Consider the following 26,816-nt stretch of genomic DNA (forward strand, 5'->3'; position numbering starts at 1 on the left):
TTTTTTTTTGAGACAGTGTCTTACTCTGCCACCTAGGCAGAGGTGTGATCACAGCTCACTGTAGCCGCCACCTCCAGGATTCAGGTGATCCTCCCACTTCAGCTTCACAAGTAGCTGGGACTACAAATGCGTGCCACCATGCCCAGCTAATTTTTTGTATGTTTTGTAGAGATGGGATTTTGCCATGTTTTTCAGGCTGGTATTGAACTACTTACTGGGTTCAAGCAATCCACCCACCTCAGCCTCCCATAGTACTGAGATTACAGGCGTGAGCCATCATGCCTGGCCTGGATCTTTTTTGATTGTAAAGGAACATAGTATTGCCATGTACGTTGGAGACCAAGAGTTATTATTAAAAACCCTAATCAATAAAGCTGTCACATGAGGTAGCATACCACTATAAATACTCTTGTCTACCTTTTGTTTTTATACTTGGAAGTCGTTCTGTATTGACACATAGAGTTTCCTTATTTATTTCACAAGTACATCACAAAACGTGCATCATATATTTAGCTTTCCATATTGATGGACATTTTGGTCATTTCTAATATTTTACTGTGATGAATAATCCTGCACATACTCATATGCCAGTAAATCTGTGATGTAAATTCTTAAAAGTGGAATTTCTGAGTCAGAGGATGTATGCATTAGTCATTTTGAAGGATATTGCCAAATTGCCCTGCATAGAGATTGTACCAATTTACACTCCCTCTAGTAACTTTTGAAGATGTCTCTTTCCTACATATTTGACAATTTATTGTCTTCTTTTATACTTTCAGAAACATTTTATAATTTTATTCTTTTATAACTGTGTCCAAATGACCACGTTCTGGTCAGTAGGATTCAGATGGAAATGGTCTGTGGAAGCTCTGGGAAACCTTCTTTGAGACACGGTTCACATGCGCCCTCTGTCACTTCTCCCTTCATTCCTTCCCTCCCTGCTACTTCCCATTCCCCTTTCCTTCGTTCCCTTTCCCCTTCCCTTCTTCCCTCCCGGTTCCCCTTCCCTCCAGGCTCCCCTCCCCTCTCCATCCCGGTTCCCTTCCTTTCCCTTCCCGGTTCCCATCCCGATTCCCTTTCCTTCCCGTCCGGGTTCCCTGCCCTTCCCGGTTCCCGTCCTGGTTTACCTCCTTACCCTTCCCGGTTCCCTTCTCTTCCCTTCCCGGCTCCCGTCCCGCTTCCCTTCCCTTTCTGGTTCCCGTCACGGTTCCCTTCCTTTCCCGCTTCCCTTCCCGGTTCCCGCCCGGTTCCCTTCCCTTCCTTGTTCCCATTCTAGTTCCTGTCCTGGTTCCCTTCCCTTCCTGGTTCCCGTCCCGTTGTCGTCCCCATTCCCTTCCCCTCCCATCCCGGTTCCCGCCCGGTTCCCTACCCTTCCCGTCCCAGTTCCGTCCCGGTCTCCCCTCCCCTTCCTCTTCCTTCCCGGTTTCCCTCCCCTACCCTCCCTTCCCGGTTCCCTTCTCTTCCCTTCCCGGTTCTCTTCTCTTCCCTTCCTTTCCCGGTTCCCGTCCTTCCCGGTTCCCGTCCCTTCCCGGTTCCAGTCCCGGTTTCCTTACCAGTTCCCGTCCCGGTTTCCTTCCCGGTCCCCTCCCCTCCCTTCCCGGTTTTCCTCCCCTTCCCGTCCTTCCCGTCCCGGTTCCCTTCCCTTCTCTTCCCGATTCCTGTCACGGTTCCCTTCCCTTCCCTTCTCGGTTCTTGTACCGGTTCTCCTCCCTTCTTTCTTTGTTCTCGTCCCGGTTCCCTTCTTTTCCCTTCCCGGTTCCTGTCTCTGTTCCCGTCCCGGTCCCTTCCCTTCCTTTCCCGGTTGCCATCGGTTCCCATCCCTTCCTGGTTCCATCCCCTGTCCCTTTCCCTTCCCTTCCTGGTTCCCTTTCCGGTTTTCATCCCGGTTCCCGTCCCGTCCCTTCCTGGTTCCCGTCCCAGTTCACTTCCCTTCCCGATTCCCGTCTGGTTCCCGTCAGGCATCCCCCCCCCCTTCCCGGTTCTCGTCTAGGTTCCCGTCCGGTTCCCTTGCCTGTCCCCTCCCCTCCCCCCTTCCCGGTTTCCCTCCCTTTCCTCTACCCTCCCCTCCCCTGTTTTCCTGGTCTCTCCACCCCTCCTCTCCCTTCCTCTCCTCTCCCTTCTTGGTTTCCCTCCCTTCCCAGTTTCCCCCCTTCCCTTTTTTCCAGTTCCCTTTCCTTCCCTGTTCCCTTCCCAGTTCCGGTCCCGGTTCTTTTCCCTTCCCGGTTCCCGTCCTGCTTCCCTTCTCTTCGCGGTTCCCTTTCCAGTTCCGTCCCGGTTCCCTTCCCTTCCCGGTTCTCGTCCTGCTTCCCTTCCCAGTTCCTGTCCTGGTTCTCTTCCCAGTCCCCCCTCCCAGTCTCCCTCCCCTCCCTCCCAGTCTCCCTCCCTTCCCGGTCTCCCTCCCCAGTCTCCCTCCCCTTCCTGGTCTCCCTCCCCTCTCTCGGTCTCCCTCCCCTTCCTGGTCTCCCTCCCCTTCTCCCGGTTTCCCTTCCTTCCCTTCCTTCCCGGTTCTTTTCCCTTCCCGATTCCCTTCTTTTTTCCCAGTTCCCTTTCCTTCCTTTCCCGGTTCTTGCCCTGTTCCCTTCCCTTCCCGGTTTCTGTCCGAGTTCCCTTCCCTTTTCTTCCTGGTGTGTCCGGAGTTGGTTCCTGCCGGTGGGTTCGTGATCTCCCTGACTTCAAGAAGGAAGCGGCAGACTTTCTGGTGTTACAGCTCTTAAAGATGGCACAGACCCAAAGAGTGAGCAGTAGCAAGGTTTACTGTGAAGAGCGAAAGGACAAAGCTTCCACAGCCTGAAAGGGGACCTGAGGGGGTTGCCATTGCTGGCGGTGGCCAGCTTTTATTCCCTTATTGGCCCCGCCCATGTTCCATTTCTGTCCTATCAGTGTGCCCTTTTTTCAGTCCTCCCTGCAATTGGCTACTTTTAGAATCCTGGTGATTTGTGCATTTTACAGAGCGCTAATTGGTGCGTTTTACAATCCTCTTGTAAGACAGGAAAGCTCCCCAAGTCCCCACTCGATCCAGGAAGTCCAGCTGGCTTCACCTCTCACCAGTTCCCATCCTGGTTCCCTTCCTGGTTCCCGTCCCGGTTCCCGTCCGGGTTCCCGTCCTGGTTTCTTTCTCTTCCCTTCCAGGTTCCCATCCCAGTTCCCTCCCCTCCCCTCCCCCCTCCCCTCCCCTCCCCTCCCTTCCCTTCCCTTCCCGGTTCCCATCCCGGTTCCCTTCCCTTACCTCCCCTCCCTCCCCTTCCCGGTTCCCCTTCCCTTCCTGTCCTGGTTCCCGTCCCAGTCCCCTCCCCTCCTATCCCCTCTCCTCCCTTCTCTGTTTCTTTCCCCTCCCCTCTTTTCCCGGTTTCCCTCCCCTCCCTTCCTGGTTTCCTTCCCCTTCCCTCCCTTCCCAGTTTCCCTCCCCTTCCCTTCCCGGTTTTCCTTCCTTTTTTCCTAGTTTCCTTCCTTTTCTTACTTCTTCGACTTGAGCATGGATCCTACTGTTTGGACCATGAGGTTGAAACAATATACAGCAGAGTAATGAGACGGAAGAATCTTAGATCATTTCACCCACTGATTGCCTAGGTAGATTTCTAGGGAGAGAAATTAACTTATTTCTCATTTATGCCTCTGTTATTTCATTGTTTTTTTTTTTTTTTTTTTTTTTGAGATGGAGTCTTGCTCTGTCGCCCAGGCTGGAGTGCAGTGGCACGATCTCAGCTCACTGCAACCTCCGCCTCCCAGGTTCACACCACTCTCCTGCCTCAGCTTCCCGAGTAGCTGGGACTACAGGCACCCGCCACCACGCTTGGCTACTTTTTTACATTTTTAGTAGAGAGGGGGTTTCACCTTGTTACGCAGGATGGTCTCGATCTCCTGACCTCGTGATCCGTCCACCTCAGCCTCCAAAAGTGCTGAGATTACAGGCGTGAGCTTTATTTTTTGAGACAGGGTCTCACTCTGTCACGTAGACTGGAGTGTAGTGGCAGGATCATAGGTGACAACAGCCTCGACTTCCTGGGCTCCAGTGATCCTCCCACCTCAGCCTACTGAGTAGCTGGGACTACAGGTGTGTGCCACCACAGCTGGCTAATATTTTTTTCTATTTTTTTTTTTTGTAGAGACAGAGTCTCAATATGTTGCCCAGGCTGGTCCCAAATCCCTGGCCTCGAGTGATCCTCCTGCCTTGGCCTCCCAAAGTGTTGGGAATACAGGCATGAGCCACCAAACCTGGCTATTTGGATTTTTTGTTATAGCTGAACCAAAATCTGATACAAATGTTAAATCAGATCAAGGATGTCTTCTTCCATTGCTAATTAATAAGAGGCATTTAAAAAAATCATTTATGACTGGGTTTGAATACTTTTCATGGACTTATTGAGATGATCATGCAGTCATATGGCTTTTCCCCTTTATCTGGTGATGTGGTAAAATTTGGTTTTTGAATAGTAAACCATCCTTGACTTCCTGAAATAAACCTAACTGGATCATAATATTTATTTTTGCATTTCTGCATTATTTCCTATTATTTTATTGAGGACTTATTTTCCTCTGTTTTAAGTGAGATTGCCCTATAATTTTTTTCTTTTCTTTACTTTTTTTTTTTTTTTTTGAGACAGGGTCTTGTTCTGTTGCCCAGGCTGGAGTGCAGTGACAATCATAACTCACTGTGACCTTGAACTCCTGGGATCAAGCAATCTTCCCATCTCAGCCTCCTGAGTAGCTGGGATTACAGGAGTGCACCACCTTGCCCAACTAATCTTTAAATTTTTGGTAGAGATAGGGTCTTGCTACGTTACCCAGGCCATACCCTATAATACTCTTTTCTTACACTATTGTTGTTCAATCTTGGTACCAAGATCACAGTATCCTCATAAAATGAGAAGTGTTCCCTAGTCTATTCTCTGGAGTACTTCACGTAAGATTGGGAATATCTATTTCTTCAATGTTTGTTAGAACTTGCATGTAAAACTGTGCTTACTTTTATTGCTATTGTTATTTTGTTATGTATATATTCCCATTTTCTTAAATATTCTGGGTCAGTTTTGATGTTATGTTTTTGTATTATTTATTTTTGTTAAATCTTCAAATTATTGGAATAATGTTTATTGTCTTTTATTATTTTTAAGTATTGTATCTGTAGTTATATTCCTTTTTAAATGTTTAATATTGTCTGATATCATCTGCATATCTCCCTCTTTTTTCTTAGTGACTCTTGGCAGAATTGTCTATTTCATTATTTTTTTTTCAGACACCCAATTTTAGGATGTATTAATCCTCTCTATTGTATCTTTGTTTTCTAGTTCATAAATTTATTTTCCTATATTTATTATTCTTTCTTCCTTTCTGTTTACTCTTTCTTTTTCTTTCTTTTTTTTTTTTTTTTTCGGTTTGTTTGTTTATGAGACAGGGTCCACCCTGTTGCCCAGGCTGGAGTGTAGTGGCAGAATCACGGCTCACTGCAGCTTTGACCTCCTGGGCTCAAGTGATCCTCCTGCCTCAGCCACTTAAGTAGCTGCAACTACAGGCACATGACACCACACCTGGCTAATTTTTACAATTTTTTGTATAGATGGGGTTTCCCTATGTTGCCCAGGCTGGCCTCAAACTTCTGAGCTTAAGCGATCCTCCTGCCTCAGCCTCTCAAAGTGCTAGGATTACAGGTGTGAGCCACTGAGCCTGGCTTGTTTTTTGCTTTTTTTTTTTTTAATTTCTTGAGTTGGATCTGGGTATCAATTAGGATAGCATATAGCTCCATGTTTAGAAAAAACAACTGCATTGGCTTCATAAAATATCAAGAGGTATAGAGTTAGAGAATCCAGAGTTAGTGCAGTAGCTCTTTGATCTGTGTGATGTAGATTCATTTTATCTTCTCACATCTCCACCATTAGTCCCTGGCTTTTGTTGCCCTAGTTCTGATCCAGTAGCAAGATGGCTGTTCCCCTTCCAGCTTCCATGGAAGGAGAATATGGGAGAAGTAGGGAGGAGTGGTAATAGCTATCTTAGGAAAGCAAAAACTTTCCATAGAAAGCCTTGCCATATGTTTCTTTGGCCATAACTGTATCACATGACCACTTGAACTACAAGGAGCTATAGATAAGTACTTTAGCTGCGCACATTGCTGCCCTGGACAATGACATGGTTCCATCAGTAAAGAAGAACCATGATACCAGATATTGGGCTGACAGCTACCAAAGCCTATAGACCGTAGATTTTGAGGCTTGCTTCTTCTCTTTCATGGGTAGTTAAAACTATAAATTTCCCACTAACTACATTTTTAGCTTCTACAAACTTTGAAATATAGTATTTTTATTAGTATTTAAATTTAAATACTCGAATTTTTCATTTGTTCATCTGTATAATAAGAGTTATTAAATTTTCAAAGATGCTTTTTAGAATATTTTTATGTTGCTGATTTTTAACTTCAGTGCTTTGTTGTTGGAGAACGCAGTCCTTGTGAAACAAATTATCTGGTGTTTGTTGCAATTTGTGCTGAGGCTTTCTGTGAGGTCAGTCTTTGTCATTGTTCCATAGATGCAGGAATTTTTTTTTTTCTTTTTCCCCCGAGATGGAGTCTTGCCCTGTCACCCAGGCTAGAGTGCAGTGGTGCGATCTCGGCTCACTGCAACCTCCACCTCCCAAGTTCCAGCAATTCTCCTGCCTCAGCCTCCTGAGTAGCTGGGATTACAGGCACACGCCACCATGCTTGGATAATTTTTATATTTTTAGTAGAGATGGGGTTTTACCATGTTGGCCAGGCTGGTCTCAAACTCCTGACCTCGTGATGTGCCTACCTTAGTCCCCCAAAGTGCTGGGATTACAGGTGTGGGCCAACGTGCTTGGCCAGGAAATTTAAAAAAATCTGTATTTATTAATTACTGGATTTATATATTTTTTCTATATGAAGGCTTTTGCCATATTGTCCATTTTGTTCGATGTTAATTTATCTATATCAACATTCTTTGGGCTCGTATTTACCTGGTAAATCTTCCTCGTTTCTACACTGACATTATTTCTGTGTTGTGTCTTAGATATATCTCTTATAAATTGTATATAGTTTTGAAAAATCCAATCTAATAATTTCTTTTAATAGCTAATTTATTCTATTAGTGTTAATTTTGACTACTGATAAATTTGTATTTTTCTGCCAACTTCTTTTTTAATTTCTCTTTATCTTATTTTTTTCTATACTTCTTTTTTCTCCTTCCCTACTCTCCAATGATTGTATTAACTTTAGTTTCTATTCTCTCCTCTACTAATAATTAACTATTTTATCTTTATTCTTTTAATGATTAATCTCAAATTTGAACATTCAACAGTTGACTAGAATTTGTAATTTATACCATACAGTACAAGAAATGTAGAACCTTTATCTCTAATTGTGTCCTTCTGTCTTTTATATTTTTATTATCAAGTATTTCAGTTGTTTTCTCCTAATATTTTTGCAGTTAACTCTTCATATTGTTTTCTGCAATTAATGCTTGTTTAGATTTACTTACATTTACCAATTTCTTTGCTCACCATTCTTTCCCACATCTCAGTACTTCTTTCTGTGCTTAATTTTCATTATTTCCAAAGATCTTTTGATCCTTTGTTCAGCAAGGATTATAGTGTACTTAGCATTAATATTGTACAACTTCATGTAAAACGCAATAACCTTGTAACTGTTTACCACCCTCCCATCTTTTATGCTGAGTATCATATGTATTGCATCTATTATACATACATTATAAACTCATAATGTTTGCTTTAAACAGTGCTATAAATGTTAAGCTAATAAGAGGAAAGCTAGTATTTTATATGTACCTGGATATTTACCATTTCCTTTGCTCTTTATTCTTTCCTGAAGATCTAGCTTTCCAGCCCAAATTATTTCTCTTTAGCCCAAAAAACTTTATTTAGCTATTCTCCTACTGTAGGTATTTTGGCAATGAATTCTGTTTTATTTAAAATGTTTTTACATTGAATATAGAATTCCGGGTTGACAAGTTGTGTTTTGTTTTGTTCTCTCACTTTACAATTGCTCTGTAGGCTTTAATAGTGTCTAAGAAAATAACCATTATTAATCATTCCAAATGTTATTCCCCTGTATGTAGCTGTTTCTTTTCTGTCTGCTTTCAACATTTTATTTTAATCTTTGGTTTTCAATAGCTTGATTATTATGTACCTAAGTGTGGTTTTGATGTATTTATCCTGCTTGGATAAATAAATTAAGCATCTACAATCTGCATGTTTCACCAAATTTGGGAGATTTGGAGCCACTAAATATATCTTCAAATATTTGTTCCACCCCACTTTTTCTATCCTGTCCTTCTGCAATTCCAATTACTTGCATGTTAGACTTCTCATTATTAACTTGCAAGTCCCTAAACTCTGTCCAATTTGTAAAATTGTAAAAATCTTTCTTCTATTTTTTATTGATACATCTTCAAGTTCACAGTTTTTTTCTGCCATCTTTGTTCTTCTATTAAGTATTTTCAGTGAAGTTTGAATTTTGGATATTGTATTTTGCAACTTGGGAATTTGTTTTCTTTATCAAAATTTTCTGTTTGTTGATATTTCCTTTTTTCATTTATTACAGCATATTTTTCGTTACTTCATCATGCATAGTTATAATAACTGCTTTAACATCTTTGGCAATTCTGACATTTTGGTAATATTGGAATTGGTTTCAATTTTCTTTCTTCTTGAGACCGAATCACATTTTCCTGTTTTTTGTATTTAATCCAAGTAATTCGGATTACCTTGTGGACGGTGTGGATGTTATCTTCTGGGTTCTGATATATTCCCCTAAAGAATGCTGAGGTTTTTTGTTGTTGTTGTTGTTGTTGTTGTTTGCACACAATTAACTTGTTTGGATTAAAACAGAAAATTATATCTTTTTTTTTTTTAGCAGCCCAAATATTGGTTTTGTTCTATTATCTCTAGCTGGGCTATTTGTAGTCTGCCCCATGTATGTATCTCTCAGGGATGAGCCAGAGGTTTGTTCAGAGGTAGGTTTCATTTTTGTTTTTTGTTTTTTTGTTTATGAGACAGGGTCTCCCTCTGTTGCCCAGAGTGGAGTGCAGTAGCACAGTCATGGCTCACAGCAGCCCCAGACTCCTAGGCTCAAGTGATCCTCCCGTCTCAGCCTCCCAACTAGCTGAGACTGCAGGCTACACACCACCATGCCTGGCTAATTTTTAAATTTTTTGTAGAGATGAGGTCTCATTATGTTGCTTAGGCTGGTCTTAAACTGCTGGCCTCAAGTGATCCTTCCTCCTTGGCCTCCCAAAGTGCTGGGATTACAGGCATAAGCCATCATGCCTGGCTTGTTCAAAGTTTTTACTGTGATTTTAGAGTTCCCCTTTCTGATTTTTTTTTCATCTAGGACCCCACCCAAACACTGTCACTTAACCTCTCAAAGTCTTGATATTCTCACCTGTAAAATAAAACCTCCTATGTAGTATGAGGATACTAAAATGAAATTCTTCCCATGATGCCAGTACACCAGGCATCAAGTTCCAAACTAACTGTGAGTTAGAAACCACTTGCAGACTTTGCAAGGGGAATGTTTCACATTAGACAAATGTCTCTCAGCTTTTGAATCAGATCAAGGACAGTAAAGAAGGTCAGGGAATGAAGAGAAAAAACTGCCGAGGCAGACTCTGGAAAGAACTATTGCCATGGTTCTTATGGGAGAAGGGCAGCAGAAGCAATCCTCCTCAACTCAAAGCTAGGAAGGCAGGCTTCAACGGAGCTTGAATGTATTTGCTGCTATTAGAAGACACAAAGGACTGGTGCTTGACTCATGCTTGAGGAAGCTAAAGGGGGCTGTGATGAGAAGATAGAATGGCTTGATTGGGATCAGTCTGCACTTCCAGAGTTATCGGGGTAAAGGATGTGTAATTGTTTCCTGTAAACCATATGTGGCCTTGAGAGAGAGAGAGGTGAAACCAGTGTAGGGTCATTTTGGGTCCTGTCCAGTAGAGTGATCTGGAAGAACAAAAGACCCCTAACAGTAGGGAGAAGAAAGAGGTGAATTCCAGATTCATAGAACCTGAGGAAGGAGTAGAAAGTGACCACTAAAAGTAGAGAAGCATCTGCTTAGGTCAAGATATATCTACAAAAGAGAGGGTCCCGGCAATCAGAATCTCTAGAGAAGCTACATCAGCACCCAAGAGAAGAAGAGGAGTTAGTTCTCCTGCCCTTTAGCACTATGGGGAAGCCACCCCACCAGATAGGAACATCCTTGCCCCTCTATCCCTGCTGCCTTTTTCCTTGTGGAGATACAGCCACTTGGGTGCTGGTGAGGAAGTGAGCAGAGAGAGCTCAAGGGTGAATCACTCTTTTTTATTACTCTCAGCTTGGAGTAAAGGGAAAAACCTTATGAATGAAGTTGGAAGCATTTTAACTCATATATATATATATATATATATATATATATACACATATATAGACGGAGTCTTGCTCTGCTGCCCAGGCTGGAGTGCAGTGGTGCGATCTTGGCTCACTGCAACCTCTATCTCCCGGGTTCAAGCTCCCAAGTGGCTAGGATTACAGGGGCGCACTGCCACACTTGGCTAATTTTTTGTATTTTTAGTAGAGACAGGGTTTCACCATGTCAGCCAGGTTGGTCTCAAACTGCTGACTTCAGGTGATCTGCCCACCTCAGCCTCCCAAAGTGTTGGGATTACAGGCATGAGCCACCTTACCTGGTAGTTATATTCTAAATGCTACTCTGAGGCTGTATTTGTAGCAATGGTAGGACTATGTTCCCAAGAATGAATAGAAAAGTCATGGGATTTTGTCATTTCCATTCAGAGCAGGGGAAGATTACATAGAGAATACATTATTTTTTATATCTCTCTTTTTTTCTTCTTTTAAGTTTTTGAAGAGATGGAGTCTCACTATATTGCCCAGGCTGGTTTCAAACTCCTGGGCTCATCTGATTCACCCACCTTACCCTCCCAAAGTTTTGGGATTACAGGTGGGAGCCCTAGTGAATACATTTTAAATAGATGGGGGTAGATAAAAATACATTGTGTTTTGATTATTACAAATGGTTCTTAGTCAACATGCTGGTTACATATTTAAATGCTTGTGCTAGTAGATTCTCAGCAAATGATGATTCTTGCCTCTCTTTTCTGATCTGAAATCCACATCTTGAGAACAATACCTTTTGAGGTATGACAAGGCCAATATTAACACAGATATTTTCTTCTGTGTGGGAAGAAACTGCTAGGAAACTCTTGTCTTTTAGTCCATCAGCATATCTTAGTTTGGCAAATTAATTGTCACTTTGAAAGCCTGGCCACCGAGGATGGAATTACTGGAATTCCACAATGCATACAATCATCTTAAAAATCAGGACAGGCCTCTGACCAGGAACCCAGCTTTTATGTCCAGAACCAGAGAATGCATTGGAATTTTTACACAGAGGACATTTACTCTCTATCCTAATGTCCTTTTTTTCCATTTTTATTTAATGGGTATATATATATATATATATATATTTTTTTTTTTTTTTTTTTTAACTTTTAGGTTCAGGGGTACATATGCAGGTTTGTTACATAGGTAAACTCATGTCACAGGAGTTTGTTGTACAGATTATTTCATCACCCAGATACTAATGCTAGTTCCCATTAGTTATTTTCCCTGATCCTCTCCTTCCTCCCGCTCACCACCCTAAGTAGGCCCCAGTGTGTGTTGCTCGCCTCTTTGTTCGCATGAGTTCTCATCATTTTGCTCCTACTTACCAAGTGACAACATGCAGTATTTGGTTTTCTGTTCCTGCGTTACTTTGCTAAGGATAATATTTTCCATTTTTAGATGATGAAATCCCTCCAGGTAGATTTTGGGTTCCTCAAACAATTGCTTCAGTTGAAGTTTGAAGACCGACTGAAAGAGGAATCTTTGAGTCTCTTCACCATTCTGCATGACAGGATCCTAGAAATTGAAAAGCATTATCAACAGGTAAATGTTCTCTTATTTCTTTTGTTTTATGTGGACTGATACTGTGCTTAGATGTGTATGCAGTGCAGTTTAGAATTTAGTAACTTGTGAGGGCAGTGTAATTTGCTTTAGTTGTGTCTCATGTGGTAATTAATACACAGAGCTTCACTATGTGTCAGGGACTTGTGTAAGTACTTAGCATATGAACTGATTTAATTCTCACATTTACCTTATGAAGTAGGCACAATTATTTTCCCTCTTTTACAGATGAAAAAACTGAGGCACAGAAAGGCTAATTAACTTGTTCAAGGTCACCAGTTAAAAAACAGGAGAGGCCAAGCGCACACGCCTCTAATCCTACCACTTTGGGAAGCCAGGGTGGGAGGCTGGCTTGAAACTGGGAGTTCAAGACCAGTTTGGGCAACATAGTGAGACCCTGTCTTTACGAAGAATAAAAGCATGAGCCAGATGTGATGTTGCAGGCCTGTAGTTCCCAGCTACTTAGGAGTCTGAGACAGGGGAATCACTTGAGCCCAGGAGTTCAAGGCTTCAGTGAGCTATGATCACACCACTGCACTCTAGCCTGGGTGACAAGTCGAGACCCCCATCTCAGAAAAACAAAAAACAAAACAAACGGACATTACTGTTATTTCTGTGCCATAAAAACAAGCAAACAAAAACCATCTTTTGCTGACCACACCATGTTAAGTACCATGCTAAGCCCTTAAAATGTATTTACTCTTTAAATCTCTCAAAATGTTAAAATGGAAATCCTATTGTCCATGATTTACAGATCAAGAAACAGCTTGCCAAGGTTAAGTAACTTGCTTAAGGTTAGACAGAGAGTAAAGGGCATGATGATATTTAAATTCAATACCATCTGACTCTAAAGCCTATTTGAGGCTGGGAGGCGATGGCTTAGGCCTGTAATCCCAGCACTTTGAGAGGTTGAAGCGGGAGGATAGTCTGAGCCCAGGAGTTCGAGATCAGCCTGGGCAACAAAGCAATACCTCATCTCTACAAAATAAATTAAAAAACAAATATTTTTTTAGAAAAGTATAAAGCCTATTTGTTGTTTATACTCCATGCTGAAATCAGAATTGATATCAGAATCATGGGTATTTTTTTTAATGCACTGTCTTCTATTGTTAATCTAAACAGATCTAATCAAATTATTTGATTAATCAGAAAATAACTCTAGTTTGCAGACTAGCTCTATAGATTTCTTTTCATGAGCATATATTCCGTTCAAAAAGTACAAAGACTAGAAGAAGATAGGCATCACAAATAGACTTTACTACTTTAAAAAGCAGTTCTAGGAAGGCGTTGAAAGACTTTACTCAAGTGAAAAATGAAATGAGGTGTTCAAATCATCTGTATATATTTTATCCATATGATCTCCATTGCTTTTGGTTGAGTATAAGTAAAAATAAAATGTGTCATAATGGCTGCAGGATGGGAGAAATGATTATGAATTGAAGTTTTCAATAGATTGTGATGATTCAGATGATGTTTTTTTTACTCTGAGTCCCTCCCTAGTAGGTGTGGGTCGTATTTGGAAATACATTATGACGCTTATTGCATTTATTTTTGTTTGCAGAATGAGGATAAGATGAGAAAATCCTTCAATCAGCAGTTAGCTGATGCCATAGCTGTTATCAAAGGAATGTACCAGGTGAGTTTTTGTTTCTGGGGCCGTAGTTGTGGGCAAGGCTAGCTTCAGCTGCTGTGTGCAAGGAGTGGGGATCACCTTGGCTTCCCAGTCTGTGTTTCCAGCTCTGAAGGCCTGTTTCCTCGATTTTCAGGTCACCTTAGAGGGATCAGGCCTAGGACTGTTTATGCTCACATTATACTGCTCTCCAGAAACTGGAAAATTCTAATCTGGTATTCAGGACACCTGGGCATGTACCGAAGTAATCCAAAGTTTATTTGGTGAGGCCATAGCTGAATAGACGAAGGTCAGATGGTCCTAAGAGAGAGTTCAGAGAATCTGTAGTAAATTCCAGTGAACAGTCTCTGACCCTTGGTGGATTAACTTTTCTAATGACAGGGACATTTCTATCTGCCAGACACATGCTTCATTTTCCTTCACAATGGGAAAGTTCCTACCTTTAGTGGTTTTCTTAGACTCAGCAAAGACCTTGTGCTTTGTTTAGCGTTTATAACCATATTCTCATCTTGCATTTCAATATACTTCCATAAATAAATTTTTTGCATACTTCTTTTTGGGCACTGTTTGCAAGTTTCTTATCAGAGCACTCAACACATCTGTATTTAATTATGTAATTCCTTGTGAAGTGTCTCCGTTCCATGCCAGACTGTCAACCTGAAGGATCTCCTTTGTGTTTCTCTCTGCTGTGGTTCTGCCTTTAGTGCTGTGACTAGTACATAATTAACAACCAGCTACTGATTGCTAAATGCATGAATGGTCACCTGTACCTGTGGCAGACAGTGGTGCAGCCTGCTCAAATGTCATTCTCTCCACTGCGCATTCTCCCCACTGCTTTTTACTGACAGGGGCACTTCCATCTATAGAAACCAAAGTGCTAGATTCTTCTTCCAGTTGCCTTTTCAGCTATAGCACAGACATAGGCAAAGTCAGGTCCCTAACCAATGAGACCTGAAGATGAGTTGGCTGTGAGATTTTGGGGGAGGTTGTTCTTTCTAAGTAAAAGGGACTCCTGAAGATATCAGTTCACGCTGGTCAGAATGGTGATTATTAAAAAGTCAAAAAAATAACAGATGCTGGTGAGGTTGCAGAGAAAAGGGAACACTTGTTTATACACTGCTGATGGGAATGGAAATTAGTTCAGCCACTGTGGAAAGCAGTCTGAAGATTTCTCAAAGAAATTAAAACAGAACTACCATTTGACCAAGCAATCCCTTTGCTGGGTATATATCCAAAGAAAGATAAATCATTCTACCATAAAGACACGTGCATGTGTGTGTTCATTGCAGCACTGCTCACAATAGCAAAGCCATGAAATCAACCTAGATGACCATGAACTGTGGACTGGATTAAAAAAATGTGGTACATATACACCATGGAATATTACCCAGCCATAAAAAATAATAAAATCACATCCTTTGCAGCAACATGCATGGAGTTGGAGGCCACTATCCTAAGCAAATTAATATAGGAACAGAAAACCAAATACTGCATGTTCTTACTTATAAGTGGGAGCTAAACATTGAGAACATATGGACACAAAGAAGGGAACAATAGACACGGGGGCCTACTTGAGGGTAGAGGGTGGGAGGAGGGTGAAGATGAAAAAACTACCTATTGAGTACTATGCTTATTACCTGGGTGATGAAATAATCTGTACACCAAACCCTGGTCCAGCTGCAGCCTCGCAGGGAGCTGGCGCCCTTGTCGGCACCTGGTGCTGCCCACCTTGCTGAAGCTGGCATGCCTAGCTGTGTGTAGTGGCTGGACCCTGCACTCACTCATGCACCCCTTGTCGTTCTGCACCTGGCTTGCCCTTGGCAGGCATGGGATCCAGGCTGGTAGTATGAGCTGAGCACAGCCTGCCAGGCCAAGCAGGTGGAATGAGCCCAGCAGGCCTGAGCAAAACTCAGGCAAAAGCGCCACTGATCACAGAGGTTTCTGGCTGGCAAAGCAACACCCCAAGGATCCTGTGACAGCATGGTGGCACATGCTTGTAGTCCCACCTACTGAGGAGGCTGAGGTGGGAGGACTGCTTGAACCCCGGAGTCTGATGTTACAGTGAGCCATGATTGTGCCGCTATACTCCAGCCTGAGTGACAGAGCATGACCCTGTCTCTAAAAGAAAAAAAAAATGCATTTAATCTATCTTATCCAGTATTATTCTTGTTTATAATGAGAGAGTAAGTCAGAATTTCGTGGTTTTTAAAAACATGCTTTTGGCCAGGCATGGTGGTTCATGCCTATAATCCTAGCACTGTGGGGGGCTGAGGCAGGCAGATCGCTTGGGCTCAGGAGTTTGAGACCAGCCTGGGCAACATAGTGAGACCCTGCCTCTACAAAACATACAAAAAGATTAGCTGGGCATGGGGGCATGCGCCTAGGGTCCCAGCTACTTGGAAGGCTGAGGTGGGAGGAGGAGCCCAGGAAGTTAAGGCTGCAGTGAGCGATGATCATGCCACACTGCACTCCAGCCTGGGTGATAGAGCGAGACCCTGTCTCAAAACAAACAAACAAACAAAAACAAACAAACAAACAAACAAAAAACATGCTTTTATAGTTCTTTGTGTCTTCTACAATTTCTGGGACATTGATCTATTTCTAATGTATATCAAATGTTCAAAAATATAGCTGAATAATGAATATTACTCTTTGTCCATATGCTTTATACTTCCAGGAGTAGAAAGCTATGAAATGATTAAATTCTTCGTATTCATCAGTTTTTCATAAATATGTGTTGGTTAAATATGCTTAATTGTGGTTAGCTGACTTATGAAAAAATTGTTTATATTAAATTAAATTAAAGTCATTATTGGAATCTTTGCATCAAAGTGTTGGCATCACTTTGATCCATGACCTCAGACAGCCTTCCAGATCCCGGCCACCCAGCTTGTTAAGGCTTAGTCATAAGGAGGAACAGAGGAAAGTTGAAAATAAAACGAAGTGCTGTATACACTTTTTGTAGATTGACAAGTATAAATGACTCTCTGCTGCCCTCTGGAGACCAGTTAAGGAAACAAGTACCTGTACTTTTTTTTTTTCAGCTATTAACAAGTTTCTAAATTTATTTAACTTTTGCTTCTAGTCAAACAAATACAGCAAAGATAAAGAGTTGTATGTAATTATGTTACATAAAAGGGTAGCATCTGTCTTGCTAGGGTCTTTCTCTCTGTTGGCTATGTGAGAGGCTATGTTGGGGAAACCCACGTGGCAAAGAATTGAGTGTAGCCTCTGGCTGACAGCAAGAAACTGAAGCCTCCAGTCCTGTAGCTGAAAAAAGTGGATTTTTCTACAACCTGAGTGAGCTTGGAAGCAGATCCTTTCACAGTTGTACTTCAGATGAGACCAAAGCCCTGAACACCACCTTAATTGCAGCCTTGGGAGACCCTAAACAGAGGACCTACCTGAATTCCTGACCAACAGAAACTGTGAGATAATAAGTGTGTGTGTGTGTGTGTGTGTGTGTGTGTGTTTGTGTGTGTGTGTGTGTTTTAATTTAATTTTTTTTCTTTTTCATTAGAGATGGGTCTCACTATGCTGTCCAGGCTGGTCTCAAACTCCTGGCCTCAAGTGATCCTACCACCTCAGCCTCCCAAGGTACTGGGATTATAGGTGTGAGGCACCGTGCCTGGCCAAACGTGTGTGTTTTAAGCCACTACATTTGGGGTAAAACTTTTATGCAGCACTAGATAACAAATTCATCCTTCATATTTAGTGAGCCATTGAATCCTACCAGTTTTTTGTTGTTGTTTGGTTGTTTGGGTATTTTGTTGTTGTTGTTGTTGTTGTTGCTGTTGTTGTTGTTTTTGAAACAGGGTCTTGCTCTGTCTCCCAGACTGGAGTGCAGTGGCACTGTCTCTGCTCACTGCAATCTCTGCCTCCCGGACTCAAGCGACCGTCCCATCTCAGCCTCCCAAATCGCTGAGATTATAGGCATGAGCCACCGTGACTGACCATCCTCCCAGTTTTTTACCTCCTAAATCCATGTCTTGTTATTTTGCCTCTGAACTAGTTTAGATAGTCAGCATTGCTCACCTGGCTTGTGGCTGGTGCCTTCTTATCCCTTTTGGTCTTCATTAAGTCCATTGTCTGCCCAGTCATCTGGGTGGTCGTTCAAAACACAAGTCTGACCACATCCTGCCCTGTTTAAATCCTTCACTGTTTCCTCCATGCCTTTAGGATGAAGTTTAAGTGCCTTAGCATGGCTTAGAAGGTCCTTTTATGTCTTCACTTTTATCTGTTTCCACTTCTTAGCTAAAACTTTACCCTCCCACAACACTGGGCCACTGCCTGCTTCCCTCAGCTCACCTCAAGTTATTAACCACCTCCCTGGAATTTTCACATAATGTCCTTCTTGCTCTTTCTCTGCTGTATAATAGCTACAGTGAATTCTATCACATTTACCCAGTACATATTGATCTGTCCACTAGACTGTTCCTGCAGAGCAGGGACCGAGTCTTACTCATCTTTGTATTCTTCTCCCAGCAGACTGTGTGGCACATAATAGGTTTTTGACAAATTTTATTGAATAAAGCGTTGAATATGATCAAGAAGAGTGTCAAGATATCTTGACCTACACCATGGTACTGGAAATAGATCATGAATTCCTAGTGGAAATTTCCTAGAATAAAGGCAATCCATAATGTCGAGGTCTTTAACTGTTCTTTCACTCACGTTTTGATTCATTTCATCCATCCATTGTCTGATTTTCCAGCACAGGCCCAGAGCCAGTCCTTGTACTCATTGTATATAATCTAGTGGTCAGGAGAGATAATAAACTTAGCAATTACAGTCCACATTGGAGGTTTGTACCCAGTGGGTGCATAACTCTCTGGCAATTTGGGTGAATAGTTAAAGAAGACTTTTAGGAAAAGGTGATTCCTATGCTGAGCCTTGAAGGACAATGAATATTTGGGGGAGATGGGGAGAAAACAGAGAAAGAGAAGAGAGGGTGGGGAGGTGATAAAAGAGATTTTGAGGAATTGGTTAATGTAATTATGGGGGCTGGCAAGTTTGAAATTTGCAAGGCAGACCAGCAGGCTGGAGACCCAGGAAAGACTTGATGTTACAGCTTGAGTCCGAATGCAGTCCTCTAGGAGAATTTCCTCTTCCTCAGAGAATCTCAGTCTTTTTCGGAGAAGGCCTTCAACCTATTGGATGAGCTCCATCTACATGATGGAAGTATGAAGGGTAATCTGCTTTACTCAGAGCTACTGATTTAAATATTTATCTCATCTAAAAATACCAGCAACATCTAATGTTTGAATAAGAGTACCATCGCCTAGCCAAGTTGATGCATAAAATTAATCATCACAGCTATATATATATGTGGCTATATAGATATATGTGAATGTGTATATGTAAGTGTGTAGATACATTTATGTATATCCTAGTTCTGTCTATGGAGAGCACCTAGAGGAAGTGACACTCCTATAGCAATGAGTATACCTAGAGTTCAGCTTTTAGATTTAAATGATATTCTACACTAAAAGAAACCAGGGCTTTTTGGAGGAGTAGCCAACTCCAGGGCAGTGACAGGGAAAATGGAAGAAGGACCTGCAATATTTTGTCATAACCGAAGCAAGGAAATGCTTAAAAAATTATGAAGGCATGTCAGAACACAGGAGTCAGCTGATAGGGGCTTCCTTCATTCCACTTGGCCAATCCGGGAAAATTCATGCATCAAAATAAATAATGATAATTATGAATTGTAACCATTTGAGTAAAATAGGAATCCATGAGCTCACTGTTATAAGTAAATAAGTGAATAACTAATGCATTTATTTATTTCAGGAAAAGGTTTATCTTATGGAAGTACTAAAATATCTCCCTACAAATGCATATTAATACTTTAACTGGGAGTAAATACATATTAATTAAGGAGTATAACATGTATTAATTAGTAAGTATAATACTTATTAACTTTACAGTGAAGAAAGTTGATACTGACATCATCTTAACTAAATGATAAAAGTTAATATCTCCATTATAATAACCTTCATTATCTAAAAAGGTTAATATATTGCCTTTGAAGTAAGCAATTGACTTGCTTCCTATCCAGTACTGTCATAGTCAATCTAAATGTTTACAGAGTAATTATTCCCTAGTTTAAATGCTGCAAACTAACAGCTGGACCTTAATGAGAATGATGGCACCAAAATACAGAAATTTTATTTAGAAAGTTAATGAGACAATTGAAATTCCAAAAACATTTTCCTTGAACAGCAGGCAGTAACTATTTTGACGTTTTACTGAACCCAAGCTGGAATTTCAAACTCCTGTGTTTGATAAGTGAATTGTGCAGCCTGATTGAACTTTGTCATACTCAGGCCCTCAGGCCTGGATGTCTGTTGCTCCTGTCAACTTGACAGTTGTGAGAAAGAACCTCTCGATGAAGGACAAGCAGTCACATGATTAGGTGGGGATTTAAACTAAAGGGTAATACATTTTTTAGTAAGCCACCCTAAGATGGGATATTAAAATGGGACTCTTGGGTTTCAGTTTCATCCAAAGCCCCAAAAGTAAAGAACAAAATACTGTTCAAAAGTGAGGTGTGGCTGGGTGTGGTGGTTCATGCCTGTAATTCCAGTGCTTTGGGAAGCTGAGACAGGAGGATGGCTTCAGCCCAGGAGTTAGAAGCTGCAGTGAGCTACAGTCATGCCACTGTACTCCAGCCTGGTTGACAGAGCAAGACCCTATCTAAAAAAAAGAAAAAAAAATAGATGCCATCAGGATGTTCTTTGAAGGACGTTCCAGGACTTGGTGGAGCAGATTAATTGGCCAGTACTAGCCCATCATCCATCTGCAGGAAATATAAGAGAGATCTTGAATTTGGAAATGGACAAGGCTGGTCAAGAGGACCATTTTGGGGAAAGCAGGCAGCATGGAGTGCTGACCCATAAATGGGAGAGAGAAAGAGAGTATTTCTCCTTCGAGCCAAGCAAGAGTGGAGTCTTGGACCACTTGGAGAGCTTGACAAGCGTCCCTGGGTCTGAGGAATGTGAGGACTGGCATGGGACTTGCCAGGAAAATTCCACAGAACAGCAGGAGGGCTGATGGAGCAGAAGCCTGCTGACAAGGACCATCTGGAGAGGTGACAGGATGCCAGCAGAAGGGCAGGTCCTAGGACAGAAGCCAGCGAGGCACTGCTCCTGTGAAGGGCATTGCAGGAGGCCAGGCCAGCATAGACCCTCCTGGGAACCAAAGGCAGCAGGTTACTGTCAATTGACACTTGTTTCTGTTCCCTTAACGTTTCTCCCTCTCCTCTGCACCAGACCATTGGAGAATCTCAAATCGTAGAAATAAAAGGAAGAGAGGCTCAACCCTTCTCCTCTACTGCAGACTGCCAAGTCTGAGGGGGGCCAGAGTGGTGGGAGGACAGAAGCATTAATGGGTGAGAGTTGGCTAGACTAGAATTTTTTGTTTTGGTTTCGGTTTTTGCTTTCTTCCCATTTTCTTTCTTCCTTTTATTTTGTTGTCATTGTCTAAGATTAAAGTTGTTACTAAGTTAAAAAAAATAAAGCCATGGTATCTTCCTGAAAGTTCTAAAAGGTGAGAACTATGAGACTAGAAACTAGATTTGCAGGGGCAGTGTGGAAAAATCACACTGCTTTCTGCTGTCTCCCACAGAGTCCAACTCATTCCATAAACACTAGTGAAACATCAGAAACATTCCAGGAGATGAAGAAAAATGAATCCATTGTATTTGGACCTTACAACTATTTTATGAAAAGCCAAAAGTAAATCCCTCCAGGTGGATTTTGGGTTCCTCAAACAATTGCTTCAGGTGAAGTTTGAGGACCGACTGAAAGAGGAATCTTTGAGTCTGCACTAATAAAACGAGGTTAGGAAGCATGTAAAAGTAAAAGTTTTTTGTTCTTCCAAAGAATTGTAGCCCTCCCTGTCCCAAAGTCCAGAGAAGCCGAGCCCATCCAGAAGGCAGGCTGGCTTAAGCACCTCTCAGTGTGGTACCTGGGTGAGATTTTAAATCAGTTTCCCAGGGCACTTCTGTGACATGCTCTGATGAAGATGACTTGGTGCCAGTCACAGCATCATTCCCTAAACAGCCTGCATCACTTTCTCATTAATTTTTAGTGCATTGGTCTCTGGGCTGTCATGCAATCTTTGTTTTGTTGGCTTAAAAACTTCTGTTTTAGATTCAGAGGGTATATGTGCATGTTTGTTACATGGGTATATTGCATAATGGTGAGGATTGGGCTTCTAGTATATCCATCCCCCAAATATTGAACATTGTATTCAATAGGTAATATTTCAACCTTAGTCTCCCTGCCACCTTTTTCCCTTTTGGAGGCCCCAATGTCCATTATTTTCATCCTTATGTTCATGTGTACCTGTTGTTTAGCTCCCACTTAAAAGTGAGAACATGTGGTATTTAGTTTTCTGTTCCCGCATTAATTTGCCTAGGATAATGGCCTCCAGCTCCATTCATGTTACTGCAAAGGACATGATTTCATTCTTTTTAATGGCTGTATAGTATTCCATGGTGTATATATTAATATATTACATTTTCTTTATACAATCAACCATTGATGGACACTTAGGTTCGTTCCATGACTTTGCCATTGTGAATAGTGCTGCGAGAAACATACAAGCGCAGGTGTCTTTTTTAAGAGTAAAATAAACCTAACCTATTCAGAAAATAAAAATTAGTTAGAAAATAAGCAAATAATAAAGTGACCCCAAGAAGAGTGTTCACAGGATAGAGAAAGGACATAGGAGTGGAAGGTGGGTGGGTGGGAGACCCGTGCTAAGGCTTCTAGAGCAGGTGACATCTGGATTTGAATGACAAACAGCCACAACAGGACTAAGTGCTAGGATATAATACTTGCTGGGGGCTGTCTGTGTTGTAGGCACTGTCCAAAGTTGCTTACATGCATTATCTTATTTAATTCTCACAATTCAGGTACTATTATTAATAGTCCCACTTTACATATGATAACACTGAGACACTCGGGGTTTAAGAAACTTGTTCAAGGTCCCAAGCTGACAGAGCTGGTCTGCAGACTCAGGCTATCCCACTCTAATACCATTCTGCTAGAATGATAAGCAAGAGCTTATTGGGTTGGCTAAGAGGGAACTCCAAGTGCAAAGGCACAGAGACCTGTGGCAACGTGGTGTTTCTGAGAAGTTGGATGCCGAGTGTATCAGTATTGATAAAATGCCCAGTTTGGGTGAAGAAAGAGGAGGGAAGACTGGCATGAGTTGCTGGCCAGGTAAGTTGCCAGCAGATCATGAAGGCTGCCGTTTTGTATACCATGCTAAGGGAGTTGGATGTTAGCCCGTAGGAGGAGATGGGGAGAGCTGCATTTTAGAAAGGTTATTTGGCTACTGGATGAAGATTGGAGGGAAGTGACAAAACAAGAGGCAGGGAGGCTAGTTAAAAGGCTTTTACAATATCCAGGTAAACAAGGCAAGTACGAAGATTGTAGTGGAACAGGAAAGAAGGTGATGGGGTTTGGTACCGATTTAGGGGTAGATTGAACAAATTTGGTTAGTTCGTGCAAGAGAAGAAGGGGCTTAAAATGGGTTTCTGGCTTATGCTGCTGTTAATAAGGGGATGCAGAAAGGATGACAGTGAAGGTGTTGAACTCTGTTTGGATCTGTTGGATACATAATGCCTAGTAACACTTAAGGGCCCTAGTAGAATAAATGTGTGTTGACCTTAGCAGAGTGTTTGAGCTGTAGACATATGTAAGAATAGATGTAAAGACTAGATCTACATAATCAATACTCTTGTTTAAAAATCACAAAATTTAAGGCCAGGAGCAGTGGCTCTGTAGTCCCAGGACTTTGGGATGCTGAGGCAGATGGATCCCTTGAGGTCAGGAGTTTGAGACCAGCCTGGGCAACATGGCAAAGCCCTGTCTCTGCAAAAAGAAATACACAAATTAGCCAGGCATGGTGGTATGTGCCTGTAGTCTCAGCTACTTGGGAGGGAGAGGTGGAGGCAGAGGTGGGAAGATCATTTGAGCCCAGAAAGCGGAGGTTGCAGTGAGCCGATTGCATCACTGCACTCCAGCCTGGGTGATAGAGTGAGACCCTGTCTAAACAAACAAAAAAAAAACAACTAAATAAAAAATCTAAATAAAGTCACAAAATTTTAAAAGCTGATATTGGATATTGTCATATGGAGTATTCTTTTTCACCTTTTTAATTCTACTGTACATTCATATATTTTTTTTATACTGTATAGATTATGCCAGTGCAGTTCATAGCCACCTTCATATATTATTCTTCCTAGTCTGCTGGTATTCATCATATTAGGACAATTTGAGCTTACAAATCTAACTCTTTTGAAATATAACATTAAGTATATTAGCAGATATTACTAGGTTTTGCTATATTTCCTGTATGTTGTATGTACCCAAATATATTAGTAACAAACACACAAAGAATCAAACGGTTTCTTTATAATTTCAAAAAGAGTCCAAACTAAACCACAAGTTTTGCATAGCAGTGTTGAAAATAAGATTTTTAAATGCTGGAAGTAAGTAACATCCACTTTTAAAGCATTTCATCCTTTTTTTGGTTTTGTAATATAATTCTTCAGAGTAATGAATGCAGATAGGAAGCACCTAAATGCTTAAAACAAGCTGTCAAGGTGTATTACTTCTTTCAGCATCTCCATTCCAGTCTATTGAGGGAATTAGTTGCACCATTGATGTTTACTTCCTTTTCTATATTCAAATTTTTACTGTCTTCCCTTCTAGAAGAATATTAAAGTAGGATATTCACAAATCATGATCCCAATTTACTATTAGGATTTACTATTATTACCTTTTTCCAGCTTTACTGATGTATAACTGACAAATATAAATTATATATATTCAAGGTATACAATGTGATGATTTGAAATACATTGTATAATGATTACCACAATCAAATTAATTAACACATACTTCTAGTTACTACTGTGTGTGGGGTGGGGGGCGGTGGCAGTAAGGTCACAAGATCTGCCCTCTTGGCAAATTTCAAGTAAACAATACAGTATTATTAACCATAGTCACCATGCTGTACGTTAGATTACCAGAACTTATTCATCTTATGACTGAAAGTTTATACCCTTTGACCAGCATCTCCCCATTTTCCCCATGCTCCAGCCTCTGTCAACCACTATTCCTTTTTTTTTTTTTTTTTTGTCTGAGATGGAGTCTGGCACTGTTGCCCAGGCTGGGCTGGAGTGCAGTGGTGCTATCTTGGCTCACTGCAACCTCCACCTCCCGGCTTCAAGTGATTCTCTTGCCTCAACCTCCCAAGTAGCTTAGATTACAGGTGTCTGCCACCATGCCCAGCTAATTTTTTGTATTTTTAGTAGAGACGGGGTTTCACATGTTGGCCAGGCTAGTCTCGAACTCCTGACCTGATGATTTGCCCGCCTAGGGCTCCCAAAGTGCTGAGATTACAGGCGTGAGCCACCGCGCCCAGCCTGTCCACCACCGTTCTATTCCCTGCTTCTTTAAGTTCAACTTTTTTAGATTCTACATATTAGTGAGATAATACAGTATTTACCTTTTTATGTCTGGCTTATTTCACTTAGCATAATGTCTTTAAGCTTCATCCATGTTGTCCCAAATAGCAAGATATCCTTCTTTTTTATGGCTGAAAAATATTCTATTGTATTAATATATACATTGTACATACTACCATTGTAAATATTCCATTGTGTGTGTGTGTGTGTGTGTATGTGAGGGAGAGTGTGTGTGTGTGTGCATGTGTAACATTTTCTTCATCTGCTGATGGATATTTAGGTTGTTTCTATATCTTGGCTATTGTGAATAATGCTGTAATGAACATAGGAATACAAATATCTTTAAGATCATGATTTTATTTCCTTTGAATATATACCCAGAAGTAGGATAGCTGGATCATATGGCAGTTCTAGTTTTAATTTTCTGAAGAACCTCCATACTATTTTCCATAATGGTTGTACCACTTTACATTCCCATTAACAGTGCACAAGGGTTGCCTTTTCTCCATACCCTTGCCAATACTTGTTATCTCTTATCTTTTTGAAAATACTCATTCTAATAGCTCATTCTTATCATAATGAGGTAATATCTCATTGTAATTTTGATTTGCATCTTCCTGATGATTGGCAATGTTTCATGTAACTGTTGGCCATTTGCATATCATCTTTGGGAAAATGTTTATTTAGGTCCTTGGCCCATTTTTTAATCTTTTCTTTTTAAAAAAATCTTAGAGAAAGATGCCTTGTTATGTTGCTCAGGCTGGTCCCAAACTCCTGGCCTCGAGTGATCCATCTGCTTCAGCTGGGATTATAGACACAAGCCACCATGCCTGGCATTTACTATTGCTTTATTCAACTTCTAATTTTGTTAATGCATTGTTTTTCTTGATTTGTTCAACTGTGTATCTGTGTTCTCTTGCATCTCATTGAGGTTCTTAAAGATAATTATTTTGAATTATTTATCAGATGATTTCCAGATCTCCATTTTTTTTGGAGTCAGTTACTGGAACTGTATTCGTTTTCTTGAGAGTGTCATGTTTGCCCGATTCTTCACTATCTATATAGCCTTATGTTGGCATTTGTGCATTTGGATGAGCAAACACTTCCTCCAGTCATTACAGACTGGTTTTGGTAGGTAAAGATTTTCTTCTTTTGGGTCTCTAAGCTGGTAAGATTGCCTCCAGGATTGCAGTTGAGTAGGGTTGCAGCCGAGTTACATGGCTGCTGTTGGGTCTGCAATGGGGACCATGTTAGTGGGCCTATTACTAGGGGCTTGAGCAGGCTTGGATCCTGTCTGGCCCCTGGAAAGAATAAACTGCTTCCAGGACCTTGGTCTGTAGAGTTGGTGCTGGGTAAAGAATATGCTTCAGGTTTCACAGTTGGGTTTGCAGATGGTGGGCCTGTTACCAGGCACACAGATGAGTGTGTATTCCTTCAGGTCCCTTGGAGTGTTCCTGCTGGGTTACTGAGTTGGTCCCTGGGCAAGGAGAATTGGCCATGGACCATGGCTGACAGGGGCTTGAACGGAATTACAGGGCTGCTTCATGGCTTACACTGAGACTGGGGTCTGCAGACATGCCTCCAGAGACACAGACAGGTGTGCCTCCTGCTAGGCTCCTGGGCAAGCAGGACTGCTCCTGGACCATGGCTGAGTGGGCTTGAGCTGGGTCACGGGGCTACTTCAGGCCTCTCCATCAGACTGAGGTCAGCAGCTTGCCTCCAGAGGCATTGATGGGCATATTT

At 41.6% G+C, this 26,816-nt stretch overlaps 1 protein-coding gene across 2 annotated transcripts in view; it reads left to right on the forward strand.

The window, feature by feature from the left end:
* C9H10orf67 (chromosome 9 C10orf67 homolog) overlaps nucleotides 1–26,816 on the forward strand; it is a 151,873-nt gene that overhangs the window by 12,111 nt on the left and 112,946 nt on the right. For both annotated transcript variants that reach the window (XM_030818461.1, XM_030818462.1), the window contains exons 3-4: nucleotides 11,794–11,937; nucleotides 13,517–13,591. In XM_030818461.1, the coding sequence (XP_030674321.1) occupies nucleotides 11,794–11,937; nucleotides 13,517–13,591 (219 nt within the window). The remainder of the gene's footprint in view (nucleotides 1–11,793; nucleotides 11,938–13,516; nucleotides 13,592–26,816) is intronic.

This window comes from Nomascus leucogenys, chromosome 9 (genome assembly GCF_006542625.1).
Source record: "Nomascus leucogenys isolate Asia chromosome 9, Asia_NLE_v1, whole genome shotgun sequence".
NCBI lineage: Eukaryota > Metazoa > Chordata > Mammalia > Primates > Hylobatidae > Nomascus > Nomascus leucogenys.